General features: G+C 37.2%; 1 protein-coding gene across 1 annotated transcript; it reads left to right on the top strand.

Moving 5' to 3' along the window:
- Positions 1-484: 484 nt before the first annotated feature.
- Positions 485-16,729, top strand: LOC140230072 (rRNA 2'-O-methyltransferase fibrillarin-like). The gene is made up of 10 exons (XM_072310278.1): positions 485-542; positions 1,939-2,049; positions 2,757-2,831; positions 3,530-3,589; positions 4,179-4,273; positions 5,573-5,743; positions 7,220-7,352; positions 8,297-8,409; positions 11,803-11,948; positions 14,325-16,729. The coding sequence occupies exons 1-10, from the start codon at positions 530-532 to the stop codon at positions 14,344-14,346; spliced, it is 939 nt and encodes a 312-aa protein (XP_072166379.1). The 5' UTR covers positions 485-529; the 3' UTR covers positions 14,347-16,729.
- Positions 16,730-21,800: the final 5,071 nt, after the last annotated feature.

Below are 21,800 nucleotides of genomic sequence, written 5' to 3'. Positions count from 1 at the left end.
CTTTCTGGGGGCATATTTGGGCCACTAAAATCTTTGAACATGAAATTTTGGTGGTCTGAAAAAGAAATGGAGTGGCTCGAAATGAAAATTCATTTTGAATTTTCAATGCCCGATTGAGCCACCACAAAATTGGAAATTTGGTGGCCAGACATCAACCTTTAGTGGTCCCGGGCCACTGTATGTCGAGCCCTGCATTAAAAAATAATACACTGTACTTGAAAAATATAATAGCAAAAAAAAAATAAATGGATAAAAAATGAAATGAAATGTAGCGAGAAAGATAGAGTAGGCCTACCAGCTGAATTATACTCCAGTTCTTGGAGTTACGATGCTTGTCGCCCTCTGCGACAAAAAAGATCGTAGTGCTCGAACGCTCGCTGGTGATCGCGTTGTACATACACAGTGCCTAAGTGCATCATAAAGCATACACGCATGCAATATGCATGCAGCGCGAGCGCATGTGTTGTGAATTGAGTGCAGCTTGTGTGTGGAACACGTGTTCTGAAACTTTAGCCAAACGCATCAAATTATGGGCAGGCCAGGTAATTTAACAGCGATGTATACTTGTCTTAAGAATGATTTGAAACGTATGTGTTATTTTATGTGATATCTCCTTTAAAATTAGTATTGGCAAAAGGTGTGTATTTAGGTGCCTAAAGACGACTGTTCGCGTGCAGTGATCGCGTTCAGTCCCATCCATTTAATTTGGTGGCCTGTAGTGTGTAGTATGCGTTCAAAACCTTGACTCGGTGTCAGTGAAATGTTTTATGTGTCGTCTAGACTATAGTAGAAAATTTAGATGTCGCCCAAGGTTCAGCAAAACTACCAGCAGGATCTGTGAATACTGCCATTGGGATCCCAATGGGCTACTTTGATTGAAGCCAACAAGAAGTGTGTGGCATACCCAACAATATTGATAACTCAAAATGTAAATTTAAAGTTTATCATAAATTATGCCAACATTTACATTTTGTCATTGCATTGCCTCTTAAGATAGCATTTGTCATTCAGCACCAGATGGCGCTCTCGGGCATGTACATCATTTTCTACGCACACAGTGCTCAACTTCTGAGCCCATTCGCAACGATCGCTAGCTGTATGTGCCATCAGTTATGACTAAATGAGGGGTGCATTGATATCATTTTTTTCAAAAGTATAAATAGATCTAAATATACGGCCGTATGGCAAACAAGATGTTCGAATCACAAACCTGAACTACTTTTGCCTTCCTGTACGTGGGTGTGCGTCTGCTACCTACAGATAGTAGAGTAGCCCGAGGAGGATGATCTCTTCAGCACGCAAAGTCGAAATTTTGCACCTATTTGTCGTGACCATAGTTTGTACTTAATCCACATTGCGCAAAATATGGCAGTATTGAAACTTCACTTTTTTCAAAATTGAAATGTTTCCTGAATTTTTGAAAGAAGAATTTATCGACCTTGCGTAAGCGCATGTGGTAACAACGACCGGTACACAAAATGGACCTTGCAATGCCTGGTTTCAGTGAAATTGGCTGCCCGATCGGAGCCCGCGAAGAGCTGCCGCAGGAGTCGCTATAGATGTTGTGTGATTTACGACTGCCATTCCGCTGACACCGCGCGCTGGCTCAGCGCTAGCGTGCTCTCTACTTATGACGATGGGCGAATCGAAGCCGCCGCTACAGTGGGAAAATCGTGAACGTGAAAAGTTATTAAAATGCGAGATTTTTTCAAGAAAACAAAAAATTCGGCTGATTTAAACACTATTTGTGTCTATATTACGTATCAATCTACATATATTGATCTCATTTCATGGCTTGGTATACATGTGCTTTTCATATGATAAACGCTACTTGACATCTACTAACTAGCCGTACTACCAATGACCATGAGAATGGCGGTAATCATAAATGTCATCATGATCTTTATTGTGACCTTTAACCCCACTTGCCTTTGCCAGGATTCTCTCCCAGGGGTGGAGGTGGTTTCCGCGGTGGAGGCGACAGAGGGGGCCGCGGGAGGGGTGGATTTGGCGGACGAGGAGGAAGAGGAGGCGGCGGTGGACGTGGAGGTAATGGTGCCATCCCAGCTTCTATGTTCTTCTGCCTATCTTTGTTGCTTTATTTTTGTAATTCACATGATTTGCATTCAACAAAATGTGATGGTGGGTTCACATTAAATCAACTCAAAGTGAACAGCCAGTGACAGAACTTTCCTGTGTTTTTTTTTTTTTTCTTTTTCTCCTGTCAATTTCTCCTGTTAATATCAGATACATTTTTTTTTTTCTGGCTGTATAATCTTGTGATTTTAGTCATAAATGAGAGAAAAAAACAATAACAGATACAGCAGATTTTTGTGTTTCATACTCTGCAAATACTACTTGAGACTTTCGTTATTTAGTTTTTCATTGATGTCGTTTGTGCCTTTTTGAGTGAATTGTGATGTCTGAAACAGAGTTATATGTTCCTCTGAGCCAGCTTATCTGCCCTAGGATGAGTGAGTGAATGAGTGAGTGAATGAATGAATGAATGAATGAATGAATGAATTAATTAGTTAATTAATTAATGAGTTGGTAGATGGGTGAGTTAGTGAGTGAGGGAATGAATGAATGAATGAATGAATGAATGAATGAATGAAAGTACAGATGAATGAACGAAAGTACAGATGAATGAACAGATGAACGAATGAATGAGATTGAGGAAGTAAGTGATAGATGCCCTCTGCCAGCTATTTCAGAAATGTCTTACCATTAACTGATTGTTTGCTACTCTTCTCCAGGTTTTACTCCAAGAGGTGGCAGAGGCGGCCCCAGAGGTCGTGGGGGACCCAGGGGCAGAGGAGGTGGAGGCAGGGGTGAGCGCAGCCGTGGAAAACTCTGGCAATTTTTATCACAAATATGACTAGGTTTTAAATTAACAGTTGCATTACTGTCTTTTTAAGCACTTTGTGAGTGTTTATGACAGAGTGTGATACAAAAATACTGCCGAGTACCGTAAATGAGCTACCGGACACTGTCACAAAAGCCTAGAAGACATTCCCTCAATGTGAGGAATAGCGTGAGGGATATGTTCATGTTTACATGTATGCCAGGTTTTAGGAAAAGTACATTTTGTTTGATTTATCCCAAATTGAGAGTCAATGTTTAGATATTTTCCTTGTTTGTTCCATTCCTTATTTTTTTTATTTTTTGTTGTTGTCATACTACAAGTATGAAGGCAACTTATGTGATGATCAAGCTTTGCTAAGTTGATGCTTCCAAATATTTTTTTTTTCAATTATTATTGATATTGGCATCATCAGTACTAAAGCTGCTGTTCTAACTATGATTTTGAACCTTCCTGCGGGACCTATTTTCATTCAAGGCGGCTTTTTAGAAATTGTATTGAGATGATATCTTCTATGTTTGTTTATAAAGCACCAACACAACTTATCACAAGGAAATATCTGTTGTTGATGCTCTAGAGCCACCATGTGCAGCTTGCCAGTTAGAGCCAAATTTGTTTCATGATAGCATTATGACCATCATGTTTGTAATCTCTGTTAATCTTCAGGAGGCCGTGGAGGATTCAGAGGTGGTAGCAAGGTGGTCATTGAACCTCACAGGTTGACTGGTAAGTTTGGGTGCAGATGAATGTGATGATGACAGTCTTTTTAGATTCCCCTGTTTGTTTGTTTGTGGTTATTTTATTTAATTATTCATTTTTTTATTTTTTTTTATTTTTTTGTAAACATGAATGGGTTCCGTGGTACATAGTTAAAAATAAGGATCAAATCTTGCAGAAGTTTGTAGAACAGGATGTGCCATTACATTTGTGAAACACATGTATATCTTTAGTCTTTGAAATATAATGAATTTTGGTTTTAGTTTCTGAATTGTAGGCAAATGAATAATGAATATGACAAGGATGTGTAGATGATGACGATAATAATTCTTAGTAAATCTTTAATGATGTAGGCAGTCAAGTGCCCATATATTAACATGCCATGATTTATGTATAAAGGAGTCAATCATTTCTGTGAAAATGTGTTATGTTTCAATCTTTTTGAAATACTAGATCAACTAGAAGAAGTTGGATTCTGCCATTCTGTCTGTCTGTCTCTGTCTCCCTCTCTCTCTTTCTCTCCTGTGTCTCCTTTGCATTGGTCTTTTTTGCCTATTTCTGGACAATGAACTTTGACCTCTCTCATGTTATGTAACAGGCGTCTTCATCGCCAGAGGCAAGGAAGATGCGCTGGTGACAAAGAACATGGTGCCGGGAGAATCTGTCTATGGAGAGAAGAGGATATCTGTCGAGGTGGGTCATGTGACTTTTCACTCACAGGTGAAATTTCAGTATATCACTTGACCTTTGACCCCACGAAAAATTTTATGACAGACTTTTTTTTGGATGCTGGTAGTCTTTTATGAAACTATAGTGTATACATACAGTATGTATTTGCCGAGTACAATTGTCTAGGGTTTCTCAAAGTTTGGGGTCATGAGGTCAAATGTCAAGTGAAAATTCTAAAATGTTGCTCATTTTCTCCATATGGGAAATTGCTGAAGGTATCTTCATGAAGCTTAGTATATTTACATGTATGTATTGCCTGATGTTGTTTCCATTTGACGTTTTGGGCCGTGAGGTCAAAGATCAAGGGTCAATTGTCAGGTTAAATTGGTAGAATCACACTTTTTTTCCCCATACCCTGAAAATGATTAAATGTATACACATAGCAGAGTAATTATACTTGGTATGCAATTTTGTACATACATTATTACACAGTGATTATGTTGGGAATGTTTTTGGCCATGGGGTCTAAGGTCAAGTGAATGTGCTAAAATTTTACCTTTTTTCCATATTTTTAAATTGACTCAAAGTATCATTGTGAAAATTGGTGTATGATAACCAGATGTCATTCACCAATTTTCACAATGATGACTTTGCCAGTCATGTGAAATTGTTGTCTCACATTGGCAATATGTATTGTAGACCTGTTGGGAGAATAATTATATTATATTGGATGGCTATGAATGGGATACCAGGGAATATTGCACGAGTTAGGGCCAATATTGCACGACAATATTCCCTGGTATTCCATGAATCAAGGCCATCCAATGTAATTATTATCATCTATACAATCAAGTAAAGCAAGCATAAACTGCACAAAATTACCGGCTTCTACTGGTCTTTGAAGTTGACTCGGCAGTCCCATCCCAGCGCTGAAAAGGGGAAGCCCCTAAAACTGCATACATGAAACAAACAACTAGCAAGATGCTTGCGCGCTTGTGAATTGTAACAAAAACGACGCGCACTAGTAGCAAGCGTTTGCGCATTCAGCAAGCGCTCACGCAATAAACGAGACAGAATTGAATATCGTGTGATCTTGAACGGCAAGTAACAACGGTAGCCTATGGGGAATTAATACGTTGGTCTATGCGATTCGTTCAATATGCTCCGATATTGAACGGTAAAAATTGAGCGGACTACAATACGCGTTTTTAATGCGCCGCTAAAACGTCCTATATAGATGATAATACAATATGACCGAGACATACCAGTCGCCATAGCAACATTTCTAGTTTTACCTCATTTCATTGCTGTTTGTCCATCCAGGAAGGAGAGAAGAAGCTGGAGTACCGAGCCTGGAACCCGTTCCGCTCTAAGCTGGCCGCGGCCATCCTCGGCGGGGTAGACCAGATCCACATGAAACCAGGGAGCAAAGTCCTGTACCTCGGGGCAGCCTCGGGGACCACGGTCTCCCACGTCTCAGACCTGGTTGGACCGGTGAGTTTGGCTGCGCTCCTTCTGTGTGCCGGAAGCATCACACCACCTTTAACCCAGTCCAAGAAACCATGTTTTTTATCATTGAGTGCTGTATCTCCTAATTTTAGTGAACTATATGCGGCAAACATTATATTTTGCTTGAGTTTTATTTTCTCGAATTAAAGGGTGTGTACAGTTCTGGTCGAGGTGTAGATTTAGCTTTTAACATTTTGCGAGATATTCAGAAACCACTCTATGAGATGTAAGGGGGACTGCAGTTCTAAGGGGTATCAAAAGTTTATTCGATGAAAATCGGTTTTTGAAATGGCTGAGATATCCAAAAACGAGGTGAAACAAAGAGATCCTAATAAAGTTGTGGCATGTCGCCTTTTATTATTAGCACTTTTTTGGATATGTCAGCCATTTGAAAACCAATTTTCATCAAATAAACGTTGAATCCTTCGTAGAATTACATGCTCTTTCATATTTCATAAGAGGCTTTTCATTATCTCACTTAGGAATGTTCAAAACATGAATCCTTACCTCAACCAGTACTGTACAGTCCCTTTAAATGAGTTGGGTGCCGTTTGCGAATGTAACTATACATGAATATATTAACTCTGATACCGACATAAATGTGATGACATAAACCTGTATGTTTCTCCCTTCATTACTGTACTCCATGATCACAAATTCAACGACTTCCACAATTGTTGAGAAAAATTAAGACTCGCTCAATAAATGGCATTTTTATTCATGCGATGATTGTTGCATTGGATGTTGCACAATCTATGCGATATGTGTGGCAGCATTTCTTGACTTTGTGAATGAATTTACGAAGCTCTGTCAATTCATATGCAGGAGATAATTCTCATGCTACTCTACCATCAATTTTGGTTTTGTGAATAGCGTATACATCTCCCACAAATGTCTGTTCTAGTTGAATTCATTGCTTTTATGAATACCGGGAGATTAGAAGAATGAAACCTTTTCCATTTGATGTGACCTCCAGCAGTACTATAAATGTTTATTGTTGTCATTATTGCTCTTAATGACTGAATAGTCCTATAAGTCAATGATCCACAATGAATGTACTGATGTTTGTGTTTAATCCCTTTTGGTTAATGGCAAGAAACAATGCAAAGTAAATACATATGAAATGTATTTGCAATCATTAAATCTGTCATTATGTTTGACTACTGTAAAAGTGGATATTTTCATGCGAGTAAATTTTCGCACTTGGCCAGGTAAGATGAATTTCGCATGTTTTTAATGCTGCAGAATCAGGACATTAACTACTGCAACATATGGCTTGCAAAGATATTCATGTGCTAATATTTTCACGCTAGCTTCTGGTTGCACGAAAGGCATGAAAATTTCCATATTTACAATACCTGTCAATGTACCATGCCACCAACCTGTGAAGATGATGGCATGGGTAGAGTTGAATGAATTGGTGACAAGGTTCAAGTTACGATCGATTGTCATTGTTTGCAGGAGGGTCTCGTGTACGCCGTCGAGTTCTCACACAGGTCAGGTCGTGACCTCATCAATGTCGCCAAGAAGCGCACCAACATCATTCCCATTATCGAAGACGCCCGGCACCCTCACAAGTACCGCATGCTAGTCGGTAAGGCGCCAGAGGGAATTAATTTGATAAATTATTATGTTGGGATATTAACCCATTGTGCTTACAAAGCTATCTCGCACCAATGTCCTGAGATTAACTCACTGAATAGACATCAGTTATTCCCCCATATCCACACTACACTATTCCCAGCCTTCATTTTAAAACTGCCATTGTTACTCTTGGTGACTTGTCTCACTCATATCGAGGGCATTCTTAGATTCTTATGGGGGGGGGGGGGTATGTTACTGAAAGTTAACTCAAGAAAAACTTGATATGTGAAGATAAACTTGACCAGATTGAGCTAAGTGCATGAATGCATAAAGGTTTGACAAAATTGTGTCTTTAGTTATATATTGTAATGCCTTTCTGTCATTTTATCTATATTTTGACCATCTGTTTTCTTCCATTTTTTATCAGCATCTTATTCTCATCTTTCCAAATATTGTTGCAACACCTTTCCATTTCTAATCGGATGAGCAGGATGTTAATAAACAGTAGGGTAGTACTGTGCTGAACTTTACTGGAGTGAAATAGAGTCAGAACATCAGCTCTGTAGTCTACTGGGTGTGCTCAAGTTTAGATTTTCTCCTTCAGATCAATACTATTCCAAGGTTTTGAGTTATCCCTCGTTTGATGCTTTTGTATTAGGCTTCTGTAATGGAATAAATATTTGCGAATTTGAGCCAACAGCCTTTTTTGCAGCATGAAATTTTTGTGAATTGCCCTGGCATCTAGTGCATTATAGTGTAGACAAAAACTTTGGTTTGTATTTTTATTTCGTGATTCTTGGCTCTCGCAAAATTTATGAAATTAAAATGCATGCGAACATTTATGGTTTTGATAGTATGTGGAAAAAAATACATGATTGTTGCTACGTTGGCTGGTTTATTTGTGTCTTTTTTTCTGTTCAGTTTGTAAATCAATTTTCTTTGCCTCTCTCCAAGGTATGGTGGACTGCGTGTTTGCCGACGTAGCTCAGCCAGACCAGGCTAGGATTGTCGCCATCAACGCACACAACTTCCTCAAGAACGAGGGCCACTTTGTTATCTCAATAAAGGTGAGTGCTAGATCCAGTCCCCCCCCCCAAAAAAAAAAAAAGAAAAAAGAAAGATGAATTGATGATTTTCATTTCATTTAATTTCAGTCTTTTATTATGCCTCTGCCACGAAGTGGTGCCGGAGGCATTATGTTTTCGGGTTGTCCGTCCGTCCGTCCGTCCGTCCGTCCTTCCGTCCGTCCGTAATGAATTTTGTGGACAAGGTAACTATCAAAACCTGTTGAGGTATCCTAATGAAACTTGGCATGTATGTGTATTAGGGGGTGAAGTTGTGCCTATCAACTTTTGGGTGTACATGCTCAAGGTCAAAGGTCAAAAGGTCATGGTCAAATACATAAAATTTCACTATTTCCACCATATCTATTGAATGCCTGAAGATATTTTCTTGAAACTTAGTGTATACATGTATTACCCACTTAAGATTCTCTGGTGAAAGTTTGGGTCATGAGGTCAAAGGTCAAAAGGTCAGGGTCAAATACATAAAATTTCACTATTTCCACCATATCTATTGAATGCCTGAAGATATTTTCTTAAAACTTAGTGTATACATGTATTACCCAATTAAGATTCTCTGGTGAAAGTTTGGGTCATGAGGTCAAAGGCCAAAGGTCAAAAGGTCAAGTAAAAATATTAAAATTTTTTTCTCCATACCTTGGAAAATTGTTCAAGGTATCTTCATGGAACATAGTATATACATATACTGACTGGAAGTGATTATCTAGAGAATGTAGGGTTCATGGGGTCAAAGGTCAGTGGTCAAAGGTCAAGTGCAACACTTCAAAATTTTACTATTTCCCTCCTATCATGCAATGCCAGCAGGGTTTTTTTTTTTTTTTTTACACTTGGTGTATGCATACATGTGTAACCTAAGATAGAAATTCTCTGGAAAGTTTTTTTTTTCTTCTTTTTTTGCCTGAAAGGTCAAAAGGTCAAAGATCAAGTGAAAGTGCTGAACTAACTTTTTCCTCCATATCTCGGAAGTGGCTCAAGTTATCTTGAAACTTAGTACATATTATGCATGTTCTACCTGAAAGTGATTATCTTATGAATTTTAAGGTCAAGGGCCAGATGAAAATGGTAACAATTTACTATTCAATTCAGAAATTGCACTTTTTCTCCACACCTGTACCTTGAAAATTACTCAAGTCAATGCCTAAATGTATGAATGGGTCAAAGTTAAATCCCTAGATGCATGCTCTCCTATTCATCCAATTAAACCTAGGTCAAGGAAGGTGAACATTCAACACATTGTGACAAACTTGTCATTTCAATATTTTGCCAATTTTGTGAAAATGTAATCACACATTGTCCACATGTACTATCTAGACCTATTGGGAAAATCATGCATTATGGCGGAGGCATACCAGTCGCCAAAGCGACATTTCTAGTTGTCCATATCATGGATATTTGTTTTGTTCACATGCTTTTTACAAAACAAAAGGTATACAATACCACAATTACATGAACAGCATTCACATGACATAAGAGAGGCATCTTTTTGCCAGCATTATACAACAGAAAAACATTTTGGATAGAATGAAGAAAATCTTCGTCAATCTCTGGTGTCAGAATCATGGTTCCTGTCATGAATGTAACAACAAAATGTTCTTGTGAAGATGTTGACCATTGCAGTGGATACTATGACGATAGGGGAACAAATTAATCACTTGTCTCGCGAAGAAAATCGTAGTGAGGTGTACGACATTTCGCGCGCTACTGCTGAGCTTCGTCAGGTACAATAAGACACGGTGGTGCGTGCACGCAAGTTATAGCGTGTATGCAGACGTGGTAGTGGGCACGCTGCTACCGGGGCCGGGTCGGGCAGTGCGCCATTCTGTGTTCGCTGTTTGCTGCATTCATGCAGACCTAGTTGGCAGCACGCCGTCTCCCATAGCGGGGCGGGCAGTGCGCCATCCTGTGGCCGCTGTTTACAGCGTTCACGCAAATCTAACCAGCCAAATTTACAATGAAAAGTAAACTTTGTTTTCTTTTTCTTTTCTTTTTTTGACTTCACTCTGCTTTCCTTCTAGGGGTTTTGTGTGATTTTCCTTCCACAGTTAGATTATAATGTGTCCAAGGAAGACATAAAACCAACAATTTTCTTGTACGTCCCATTGCACAAGCAGGCAACTGTCTTATACAGTTTAACCCTATTCTAACTGGGCTATTTGAGACCAAGTTTTTACTGAGGGGGGGTCAATTTGACCCCCCCTTCAGATCTCGGCCGCCGATCGCGCGATCGCCGCAAAATTTTGCCTGAATATAGAGCCGGATGTCAACTACAAGATTACATGGTCATACAATAGAAAAATGTTGATTTCATATTTTTTAATAAATTAATTATGCAAATTAACGCATGAAATCATATTTTCACCTATAACTCCATCAAAAAGACTGAAGGATTATTAAATTTTTGTGTCAGAGTTCCTCAAGACACATCAAACAATTTTCTTGTAAAAAAATAGTGCAATCAAAATCATTTTCTTTGTTTTTTATTGTTTTGTTAATTTCTTATGTATTTTATTGTTTTTTCGATCTTTTGTTTTCTATTGTTTTTTTGCCAAAATTTGTTGGAGGCACTTTTTCAAGCTTATCTACATTAGAATTGATTTATTACAATGTTTAAAAGTTGAAATAATCTAATTTATATCAATTAAACAAAAAAACACAGTTTGCATTGGATTTGCACACAAAATCATGAATTTGAGCGGTTTTCAGGTTGACATGCATATGCAAAACATTGCATAACTTCAGAACGGTGTACCCGGATGTCGCAAATTTGGTCTCAAAATATGCGGGAGACTTCAATGAAAAAAGTCATGAAACGACGCGGCAAAATCTTTGCGCGTTGCGGAATCGCGGCGCGAAACGTCGAGGGGGGGGGTCAATTTGACCCCCCCCCAGTTAGAATAGGGTTAAAGCAGGGCGATGTGCCCATCAGTTTGACATGCTAGACAGTCTTGCTTGGAAGTCAGGAAATAGGCATATGTTTTCCAACTCCCCAGATACCGCAAGATGTTTCAGCCTTGGGGATGTTGAGATGTGACACTGTTTGCCATGCCTTGCAAGTCTCAATCTACATTTTCACCAAGACATACCTGAAAAACAAAGCAAAACAACGTTTTGTGCACGTCACTGCACCATCTTGGTTTACCGAGGATTTGACTTTTGAAGACTTGAACATGTTGCCATCTTTCAAAAGTTTCAATATTCTACATTTTCAAAAAAATAAAAACAAACAGAAATACTGAAAAAAAAAAATCAAAGGAGAAGAATTATGTGCAAGTCAGTGTATGCTGTTAGCTCAGGAAAGATTTGACTTATGTGACATTAATTTTGTTCCCCCCTCCCCCCCAACCAATCCTCTTCAATGATCTCCCACCCAACCCTCAGGCTAACTGCATTGACTCCACGGCCCAGCCAGAGGCTGTCTTTGCCGGCGAGGTCAAGAAGCTACAGGCGGAGCGGCTTAAACCCCAGGAGCAGCTGACCCTTGAACCCTATGAGAGAGATCACGCCGTCGTCGTTGGCATCTACAGGTGACTTAACATTCCACTTAAAAGGGAAAATTCAATCCTGATGGTTAATTGATTTGTATGAACGCAGAAAAATCTGTTAAATGGATGGTATAGTTTCATTTTAGACCTGGCTTCAGGTTTCTAACTTTTTCTTTTTTAGATGAGACAATGAGAAAGCTTTTATGAAATATGAAAGAGCATGTGATTCCAAGAGGAATTCAGCATTCATTTGATGAAAATTGGTTTGGAAATGGCCAAGATATCTGAAAGAAAGCAGTCAGAATAAAAGGTGGAATCCGCCTTTTATTAGGATCCCTTTGTTTTACTTTGTTTTTTGGGATATCTCGGCCATTTCAACAGATTTTCATCAAATAAACTTTTAATTCCTCTTCGAATGGCATGCTGTATAACTTTTCATGAGTGGTTTCTTAGTATCTTGCAGAAAGTAAAAGCTCAATCCTCATCTCCGCCAATACTATACCATCCCTTTAAATGCAGAAGAAAAAAATTTTGAACTTAAATTGTGTATTTAGTTACCACTTGTAAAAGATTGAGAGTAAGATATATTGGTAGCTGTGTGATGTGGGTGTCCAGCAGCACTCCATTTGGCTAGCTTTCTTTTAGCTGACAGGCACAAATGCCTCAAAACTTAAAATGTCATTGAAAAGAGACCATGCTAATCCCTCCTCCCCCCCCCCCCCCCATCCAATCCCTATTGTGTCACTGTGCCCTCCATAGGGGACTTTGGCATTGTTATATGCCTGAGCGGTTAATCTGGTTTGCTACTCCCAAGGTTTAGTGCTTGTGTTGTTCAAATGCATGGGGTGGCGTGGGGAAGGGTATGAAGGCAGATTGCAGTGTCATCAAGCGTAGTCAGCCATTTGGCAGTCTTGTTCGTTGTCTGGAGACAAGAGTCAGATGATAGACAATTGATCTCCTCTGAAATGTTGCATGTGATCGTGCAAATATCTTGGTATAGTGCACAGTTATGCACTATACCAAAGAACTGAGAGCTGCCCAGAAAAATGCAAACAGTCCCTTTCTCACGTCTCTCTGATGGTGACACTTCTAGGTGGAGTTTGTGCGAGAATCAATCTGGCAAATGACCCTTATCTAGGGTATTAGTATTCAGAAAAGTGAACAGCTTGAATGATACTATCCAGTCAGAATGATAATGTAAGAGTGAATGCGAGGGAACTACCCAAGTTGTAATCACTTGGTTATTGTAATTTTCTGCTTGTGAAATTGCTGCTGCCCTCTTCATACAGTCTTGGAACTCGGCTGTAACTCGCTAAGCCTGAGATTCATTCTCGCACAAACTCCACCTAGCAGTGTCACCATCTAAGAGACATGAGAAAGGACTGTTTGCATTCTTTCTGGGCAGCTCTAAGTTCTTCAGTATAGTGCATAACTGATAACAACTTGGGTAGTTCCCTCGCATTCACTCTTACATTATCATTCTGACTGCATAGTCTCATGTAAGCTGTTCACTTTTCTTAAAGGGAAGATAAACCCCAAGAACAATGTGGATTGAGTGAAAGCAGCAACATTAGTAGAACACATCAGTGAAAGTTTGAAGAAAATCGGACAATCGATGCAAAAGTTATGAATTTTTAAAGTTTTGGTGTTGGAACCGCTGGATGAGGAGACTACTAGAGGTTATGACGTATGAGTGGACTACAATATCAAGAAAATATAAAGAAAATACTACAAAAATCCATTTTTCATGAAAATTACAAATTCCATCAAATTGATATTGACATATGTTAAGGGTAGCAATTATTCCCCCTGCTTTCTGAAAGCGGTTGGTCCACTGCTCTTTCATAATTCTAGAAAAGTGAATTTTTGTTGAATATCCTTTATATTTTCTTTGTATTGTTGTCCACTCATACGTCATATCCTCTAGTAGTCTCCTCATCCAGCGGTTCCAACACCAAAACTTTAAAAATTCATAACTTTTGCATCGATTGTCCGATTTTTCTCAAACTTTCACTGATGTGTTCTACTAATGTTGCTGCTTTCACTCAATCCACATTGCTCTTTGGGTTTACCTTCCCTTTAATACTTAATTACCCTAGATCAGGGTCATTTGCCATAGACTTTTCTCTTCTCTCGTCCTATATACCGTCAACCTTGCTTTAGTCGACCTCGCTTAAGTCAAATAATCGCTTAAGTCGAAGGTCTTTTCAAGTCCTCTTCCCTTTATATTCTATTGATTTTAACCCCTCATAAGTCGAATTTTCTCTTAGTCGAAGCTATTTCGTCAGTCCAAATAGATTTGACTTTGGCAAGGTTGACTGTTCTTTCTTTCTATCTTATTCTTTCCTGCACAATGTATCTGTCTGTATTCCTTTCACCATGCCTTTTCTTTCCATTTCTCCATCTCGCCCGCTGCAGACCGCCACCCAAGAAGAAGTGAAGAGCTGGAGCAGTAGGAGGAGTTTCTGCACAACTATGTTTCAAAATACACACTTCAACTTGCGAGCAGGTGTCTACCGAGAACTTGGACAAAGAATCCCCCCATCTCTTTTTTAAAGATACTTCCCCACCCTGTTCAAATTTGACAGTCTCCCAAACCTGCTGGTTATATATGTTGGAATGCACTTTTAAGACAGACTGGGTCAAGGACCAAGGGACCAAGTTATGATAGGAGAATGACTCAGAGGAGAAAATCGAGGACTGTTTTTCGTGATGGACATAAAGCATGATAGGACAGCAGTGATCTTCACCTTGGGCAAACAGAATGGACACCTTCTTTTTTCAGTAGATAACTTAAAACATATCAGGGTACTTGTAGTAACCCAAGCACTGGATTAGACATGATACTGTAAAACAATATTTTCGCGGCATGAAATGTTCGCAAATTGGAGCCGACAGCCTTTTTCGCGGCATGAAGTTTCGCAAGTTGAATCTAAAATTCAATGCATGTGGTGTAGATAAGAACTTTTGTGTGCATTTTAATATCACGAATATTGGCTCTCACGAAAATTAAAATGCATGCGAACACTCCTCGTTTTACAATACCCTAATTGCTTAGTCCATTACAGGGGGTCTTGAAGCTGTAGATTCTGTGGTTGCTTGCTTATGACAGGGATGTGAGTGTACTTGCAGACAAAGTTTGAAAAAAAAAATGACAACTTGTGTTTATGAAAAAAAAAAGTCTGAAGTGCATCAAACTGTGAACATTTTAATACATTTGAACTGAAAAAAAGTAAAAAGTTGGTTTTGGGCAGAGTAGAGAAGTCCAAAATCAGGTTAAACTCTGAACTCCCACATCCCTGTTGTGAGCATTTAACTGCTTCCTTCAGTGGCTACACAGATGAGTCCATGCGAAAAACAAAATTACAGTCAACCTCGCATTAGTAGAAAGATTGGCCAGTGTGAAGAAAAATTCTGCCACCGATGGATATGAACATGTGATAATTCTATTGTCTAAGTGAGAACTCGCATAAGTCAAAGGATTTTCTCGGGTCTCTTTGGCTTTGACTTAGACAAGGTTGATTGTGCACGAGACCATTGCATGCATTCAGGGGCGGATCCAGGAATTCCGTAAAGGGGGGTGGGGGCGACTTTACAAAATTTTTAAAAATCCATATTTTTGCTTTTCATTTCTTTTGTTTTAACAAAATAAGGGGGGGGGTGCACCTGGTGCGCCCCCGCCTGGATCCGCCACTGTGTATTCATGCTCCAATTTCAGGAAGAAGATCCCAAATGTCCAAGTATCATATTTTTAAAACAGATACTTTTTAATTGTACTGGAGCTGTTGGAACTATCATCACATGTAACTGATGTTGCCAAATTGATGACTGCTTTATTGTGATAATCATTGCTACGAAACTTTTGTTCTTGTAATTTAATCATCGGTGTGAAGAATTTTTTATTATTTTGGAAATATTTCCTGGATGAATTTGTTTTGTTTTGTTTTTACTTTTTGCTTTATAATTTTTCAGTCTGTTATAGGTAATAGACTGGTGTAGATTTTTCGCATTCATTCGGTCGAAGCAGACAGTGATGTGTATTTGAATAAAAAAAAACTGGAAAGATACTCACTTGGAGTGACGTTTCTCAGATTATCAGCTGGCTTTCACGGGCGAGTGAAGATTGCGTAGAAGGAACAGCCCTTAAATTGTGTGAGATTGTGCAGTTTGCACAACATAATGGTTGTTCCCTCTACGGGGTCTTCATTCGCCTGAGGAAGCTAATTGATGATTGGCGATAAGTCACTCACGTGAGTTTATTTCCAGTTCCTTGATTTGAATAAACATCATTGTGGTAAGTAATGTCTGTGTATTTACTTGTAAATAGCTTCTGATATTCATTCATTCATTTTAATTATGTTTGATTCCAACCAGATATAAACTGAGGAGATCAATTTCTGCACTGTAATTTTGTCTGCAAAGATTTAAGTAATACCCAGGTCAGATACCTATGGAAGTCCCCCCCCCCCCAAAAAAAAAAAAACAAACAAACAAACAAACAAACAAAAAAAACAAAACAAAACAAAACAAAACAAATGTTTGCAGCTCAAGAACTGGTACTAAAACTGCACCCCTTCCCCTTTTTGTTAAAAGACAACTACATGTATGCAATGTATTGTGTAATTGATTTAAAGTAACATGATATGTTTTCCTGTGTGAAGGACTGGATAGTTTGGCCATTTTGGACTTGATTTGACAACAGAATTATTGTACTCTGTATTAGGGTTAAAATCTGCACTGATTAGTTTCACAGTACACGTACGAACAAGGTGGTGCATTTCAGAAAATGTTTTATATGAAATAAACATTTTAATTCTTATGTACATGTATGTTGTTTCATCAATCTCTTCTCAATTTTTTGATACATGAATGTGGTTGTTGGTGTAAAGAGAGAGAGAGGGAGAGAGAGAGAGAGAGGGGGAGAGATAGGGAGAGAAAAGAAGGGGTTAGAGGAGAGAAAAAGAGACAGGAATAGATGGATAAATAAAGAGATGACCAAGAAAGAAAGAAATCTGTAAGAGCTGTAAAGTGACAAACAACCAATTCCTTCAGCACAGTTAAAAGTTGTAGAATTGTAACAGGTATATCAAAGTACTCTATACACTGGACCAGAGTAGTAACTTGGTATAATATTATATATATATATATATATATATATATATATATATATATATATATATATATATATATATATATATATATATATATATATATATATATATATATATATATATATATATATATATATATATATATATATATATATATATATATATATATATATATATATATATATATATATATATATATATATATATATTATATATATATATATATATATATATATATATATATATATTATATATATATATATATATATATATATATATATATATATATATATATATATATATATATATATATATATATATATATATATATATATATATATATATATATATATATATATATATATATATATATATATATATATGTATATGTATATATATATATACATATAGGCTGTATATATGTGTATATAGATAGAGAGAGAGAGAGATTTGTGTTTTTTTAATGAACTTTAGGGCAAGAAAAATATCAGTGTTCATCAAAGCAAGAATCCTTGTTATCAAAAAACTTTTTCTTTCAAACTTTCATGCCATATGACATACCAAAATTTTTGTCTCTAAACAACTTTACAGGTGGTTTTTTTTTCTCTCTCTCTGATTCTGCTTCAATTTGATGTTAAATTATATAATGAAAAGCAAAACAAAAAAGAAAAAGAAAAAACATTTCAAAGGAATGAAATAACCTGAGCAAAGAGAATTGTATCCGGCAGCAGCTTGTAAATCACAGGAGGCAGACTTCTGGAGTGAAGACAAATATTTGAACTTCCAGATAAAGCCTCATAAAGTACAATTCCTTTTCACGTTTCAATACGGATGTAAGTATATCGATATAGGTGAAGTACACAGAGTGGTCATAGGTTCATGAAAGATCTCGCATAAAATAATCAAGTTTATGGGCTTCAATCATTTCATGTTTTCACAGACCAGTTATACTGGACACAACCACATGATAACAGACAAAAGAGATGTGGTTATGACGTCGGTAGATTTCATCTCACAATTTTTATAAAATGCGTGCACAGATAACTGAAAATCATGTTTTGGAGGACAGATCACCAGTTATAACCCCCTTTTCCCCTAGATATGGTAATTACTACGATATTACTGCACACCAATAATTCGTTGTGTAAGACACCTATTAAGAAAGCCCTTTCATCTATTTCAAATTTAAAGAAAAATTTATGGGATGGTTTGTGTGGAAGTCAGTGGGTATTCAGTTACAAGGGATGACATCATTAACTCATCTGATTTGCATATGAGGATGCAACTAACGTGACGCGGCTTCACTAAAGGAGGCGAAACTTTTGAGTCACTTAACTCTTCTATTTCACGTCTGCCTTCTATCGTAACGCTGGTTTTATTCTAAGATATAATTCAACCAAGACCAACTCGAATATAAGTGGGAATTACATTGTAAAGTCTGTCGTTAACACAGGATTTTTTTTTTTAATGTACATTGCCAATGAAGGTTTTCATATGGTGGCCCTGAAAAGGTTAATATTATCCTCTGCTGGTTGTTGTTATTGTTTTGCTTTTTTCAAGCGGCTCCAGTGTTTCCACAGGGGCTAACCAAAAATACTATAACATCTATCAGCCCCACCGAGCCTCGGAGGGTATGGTATAAATTACTCTAGCCATATTCATATAGGCCTAAGCCTACGATTCATTTTACAGGCAGTCATATGCATCAAATATTGACCCGCATACCCCCAAAGAACTTGAATATATTCATGTAATGTATAATGCATGCATCAAATGCATGCGTCAAATATGCAGCAAGCATGAAAACCAAATCCAATGCTTTTCTTATCATCAGCATACGCGATCGGAGCTTGACAGCTCTATGAACATCCAACGATGAGGGCGCGGTCACCCTTTCCCCAGAGAGATTTTTCTACTCAAATTTCTTTGCCTCTCCCTCATTGATTAAAACTTCTACAGAGATGAGAATACTGAGTACAATGTACATGTATTTTCTTTTCTTCTTCTTCTTCTTCTTCTTCTTCTTCTTCTTCTTCTTCTTCTTCTTCTTCTTCTTTCCTTCTATTTCTAATCATTCTTCTTCTTTTGCTTTTACAATAATTCTCTTCTTCTTGGTTATTTGTTTCCCTCCTTCTTCGTCTCTGTTTTACTTTTTTTTTTACTTTGTATTCTTTCTTTCTTGTTTTTTTTTTTCTTCTAACTGGTTTAGAACTGGAATGCATCGTGGATTTCTTCAGTACACCGTTGGTCATAAATTGTATAGAATGTGACATCAATTTTCCAGTCACGTGCAACTCTCCATATATACCATTGTAAGCGCCATAGTATTGTACCCATTCAATCACAGATCAAATGTCTTTGTTGTCTTAACATAACGCAATTTCTCATATCGACCCGAATGAAACACAGATATATAGGGTATTTCAGACTAACTAAGCCCTTTCAGCCATATGACGTGACTAGAGGAATTCTTGAATCAGACTGATAACAAAACCAAACGGATTTCTAAAACATGGCAAACTCCCGATGGTGGAAAATGTCTTGAAAGAAAATTATTACCACTACATCAATTAAACAATAATTACTTATAGCAGTGAGGAAAATATTTCTAAATCTAAACCATCGTCACATTGAATAGAGGAATTCTTGAATCAGACTGATAATAAAACCAAATGGATCTCTAAAACATGGCAAACTCGCGATGGTGGAAAATTTCTTGGAAAGAAAATTATTACCACTACATCAATTAAACAATAATTACTTATAGCAGTGAGGAAAATACCTTCTAAATCTAAACCATCGTGACATTATTACGTTATCACAGAAAACAAAAACAGAAGAAAAAAGTCTCTTAAAAGGTCGCTTTATAGGAGAAGGGCCACAAGGATTGATTAAAAACTCAGACAGGTAGAATACAAAGAAAGTATGATCACGGCTTACAATACGAAGGGAAGGTAAAGCTTGACAATGTCTTTTGTATGTGCGTATATTTCGCTGGGAATGAAAAGAAATATCAAGGCTTTAGTGATATACTTTCTACTACCAAAATATTTGGTTCAGGTTTCTTTAAGGACGAGCGATGAATTCTGAGATATCGGGATTCACCTAGTTCTTCTGAAAAGAGAAAATATTTCCATTATGAACTTTCTCCACACATGCAATTTCCCTTTTTGTCAGTTAACACCCCCAACACATATACATACAATTATAGAAAATAATTGTACGATGAGACGATACCTTTCATCACCATCTACTTTATTTTTGGTTCAGATCGATTATGGCCTTTAAATATCACCATGTCGTGGAATCATGAATGTGAAGATTTATTTATGTATTTGACTCTTCTATTAGCCCTCTGATTACGTCCGAGGTTTTGCTAGCACTTTACCATTGGGACTTATGTTTGTACGACTTTCCCTCAATGAGAACAAACTAAACTTGTATATTGTTATGACGAAGCTGTATTTTCTTTCGAGGAAGAGAATCTATATTGTATGTAATCATATCTTCCTCAATGCAAGTTGTTTCTTCCCCTCCCATTTTGTTCACCTCTTGGACTACGTGTAAAACCCTTTCTCATTTAGTGTCCCCAGTAGAATCATATGAAGATGTACGCAGCTATTTCAATTCCATGTTATCAACGTCTGATTTTAATGACACCTTTTATACCATTGATGTATTTTTGTTCTCAGTTCTCTCAGTGGGTACCAACTGAAATCATCTTCCATCATTATCACTACCGGAGCGGCATCACAATTCAAAAAAGATACATTCATCTTCCACATTGCAAGTTTTCTTTTTCTTTTTCTCCCCCACTTTGATCGTCTCTAAAAAACCCCCCACAAAAAACGTGTAGTATATGTCTCATTCACACTGCACATATTTCATTTCATTTCATTTCATTTCATTTCATTTCATTTCATTTCATTTCATTTCATTTCATTTCATTCCATTTCATTTCATTTCATTCCATTCCATTCCATTCCATTCCATTTCATTTCATTTCATTTCATTTCATTTCATTTCATTTCATTTCATTTCATTTCATTTCATTTCATTTTATTTCATTTCATTTCGTTTCTTCATTTTTATTCTCACCGAAAATATAAATGTACAAAACATATCACGCTAAAAAAGCAAAATCAATGTTCATATTGTACAATCAATATGTCAAACATAGTATAATCACATGATAGACCTATACTAAATATTGCAAAGCAAAGTTTTTGTTGTCTGCACATTACAATACACTGACTGAAGACCTCAAGTATACAATATGATGTAAAACCTGATTTGTCTTGTGCTATGTTTTTGTTGAAAAAGAAAAAAAAAGAAGAAGAATGAAAATAAATGAATTGAATTGAATTGAATACAATAGAGTGGATTCTGGGAATATAATGATATATGAATTTATACACATAAGTACAGTTTGAGAAATTTCAAACTATCCGTTCAAAAGTTATTCATTTTATCGCTGTGGATATGAAGACTACAACAATTCGAGATGTCACAGCAGGGCAACGATATAAAGAAAATCTGAAAAGAACGCGACTTGTTTTTATTTTCTCTAGCATAATGAAAGAGCACGTGACTTATACCTCTTTCAGAAAGCGTTATATAGGCCCTGTACATGCATGCCAGTAACAATATCGGAAGTCGAACACTTTATGAATAACTTTTATTTAGCTTTATTCTCTTTACATTTCTTTTTTCTTTCTTTTTGGTGCAAACAACTTGTTTGAGTTCAAGTTATGCACATGCTTGGTCAACGCCTGTCAAAAGC

This window comes from Diadema setosum, chromosome 6, assembly GCF_964275005.1.
Source record: "Diadema setosum chromosome 6, eeDiaSeto1, whole genome shotgun sequence".
Lineage (NCBI taxonomy): Eukaryota > Metazoa > Echinodermata > Echinoidea > Diadematoida > Diadematidae > Diadema > Diadema setosum.
Note: the sequence above shows the minus strand (reverse complement) of the source record. Positions and strands in the feature narration are given on the sequence as shown.

Bases quoted from the DNA above. Each gene is read 5' to 3' on its own strand.
- LOC140230072 (XM_072310278.1), top strand. The intron at 2,050-2,756 runs GTAATGGTGCCA...ACTCTTCTCCAG, and splicing joins AGGCGGCGGTGGACGTGGAG to GTTTTACTCCAAGAGGTGGC. The intron at 2,832-3,529 runs GTGAGCGCAGCC...GTTAATCTTCAG, and splicing joins CAGAGGAGGTGGAGGCAGGG to GAGGCCGTGGAGGATTCAGA.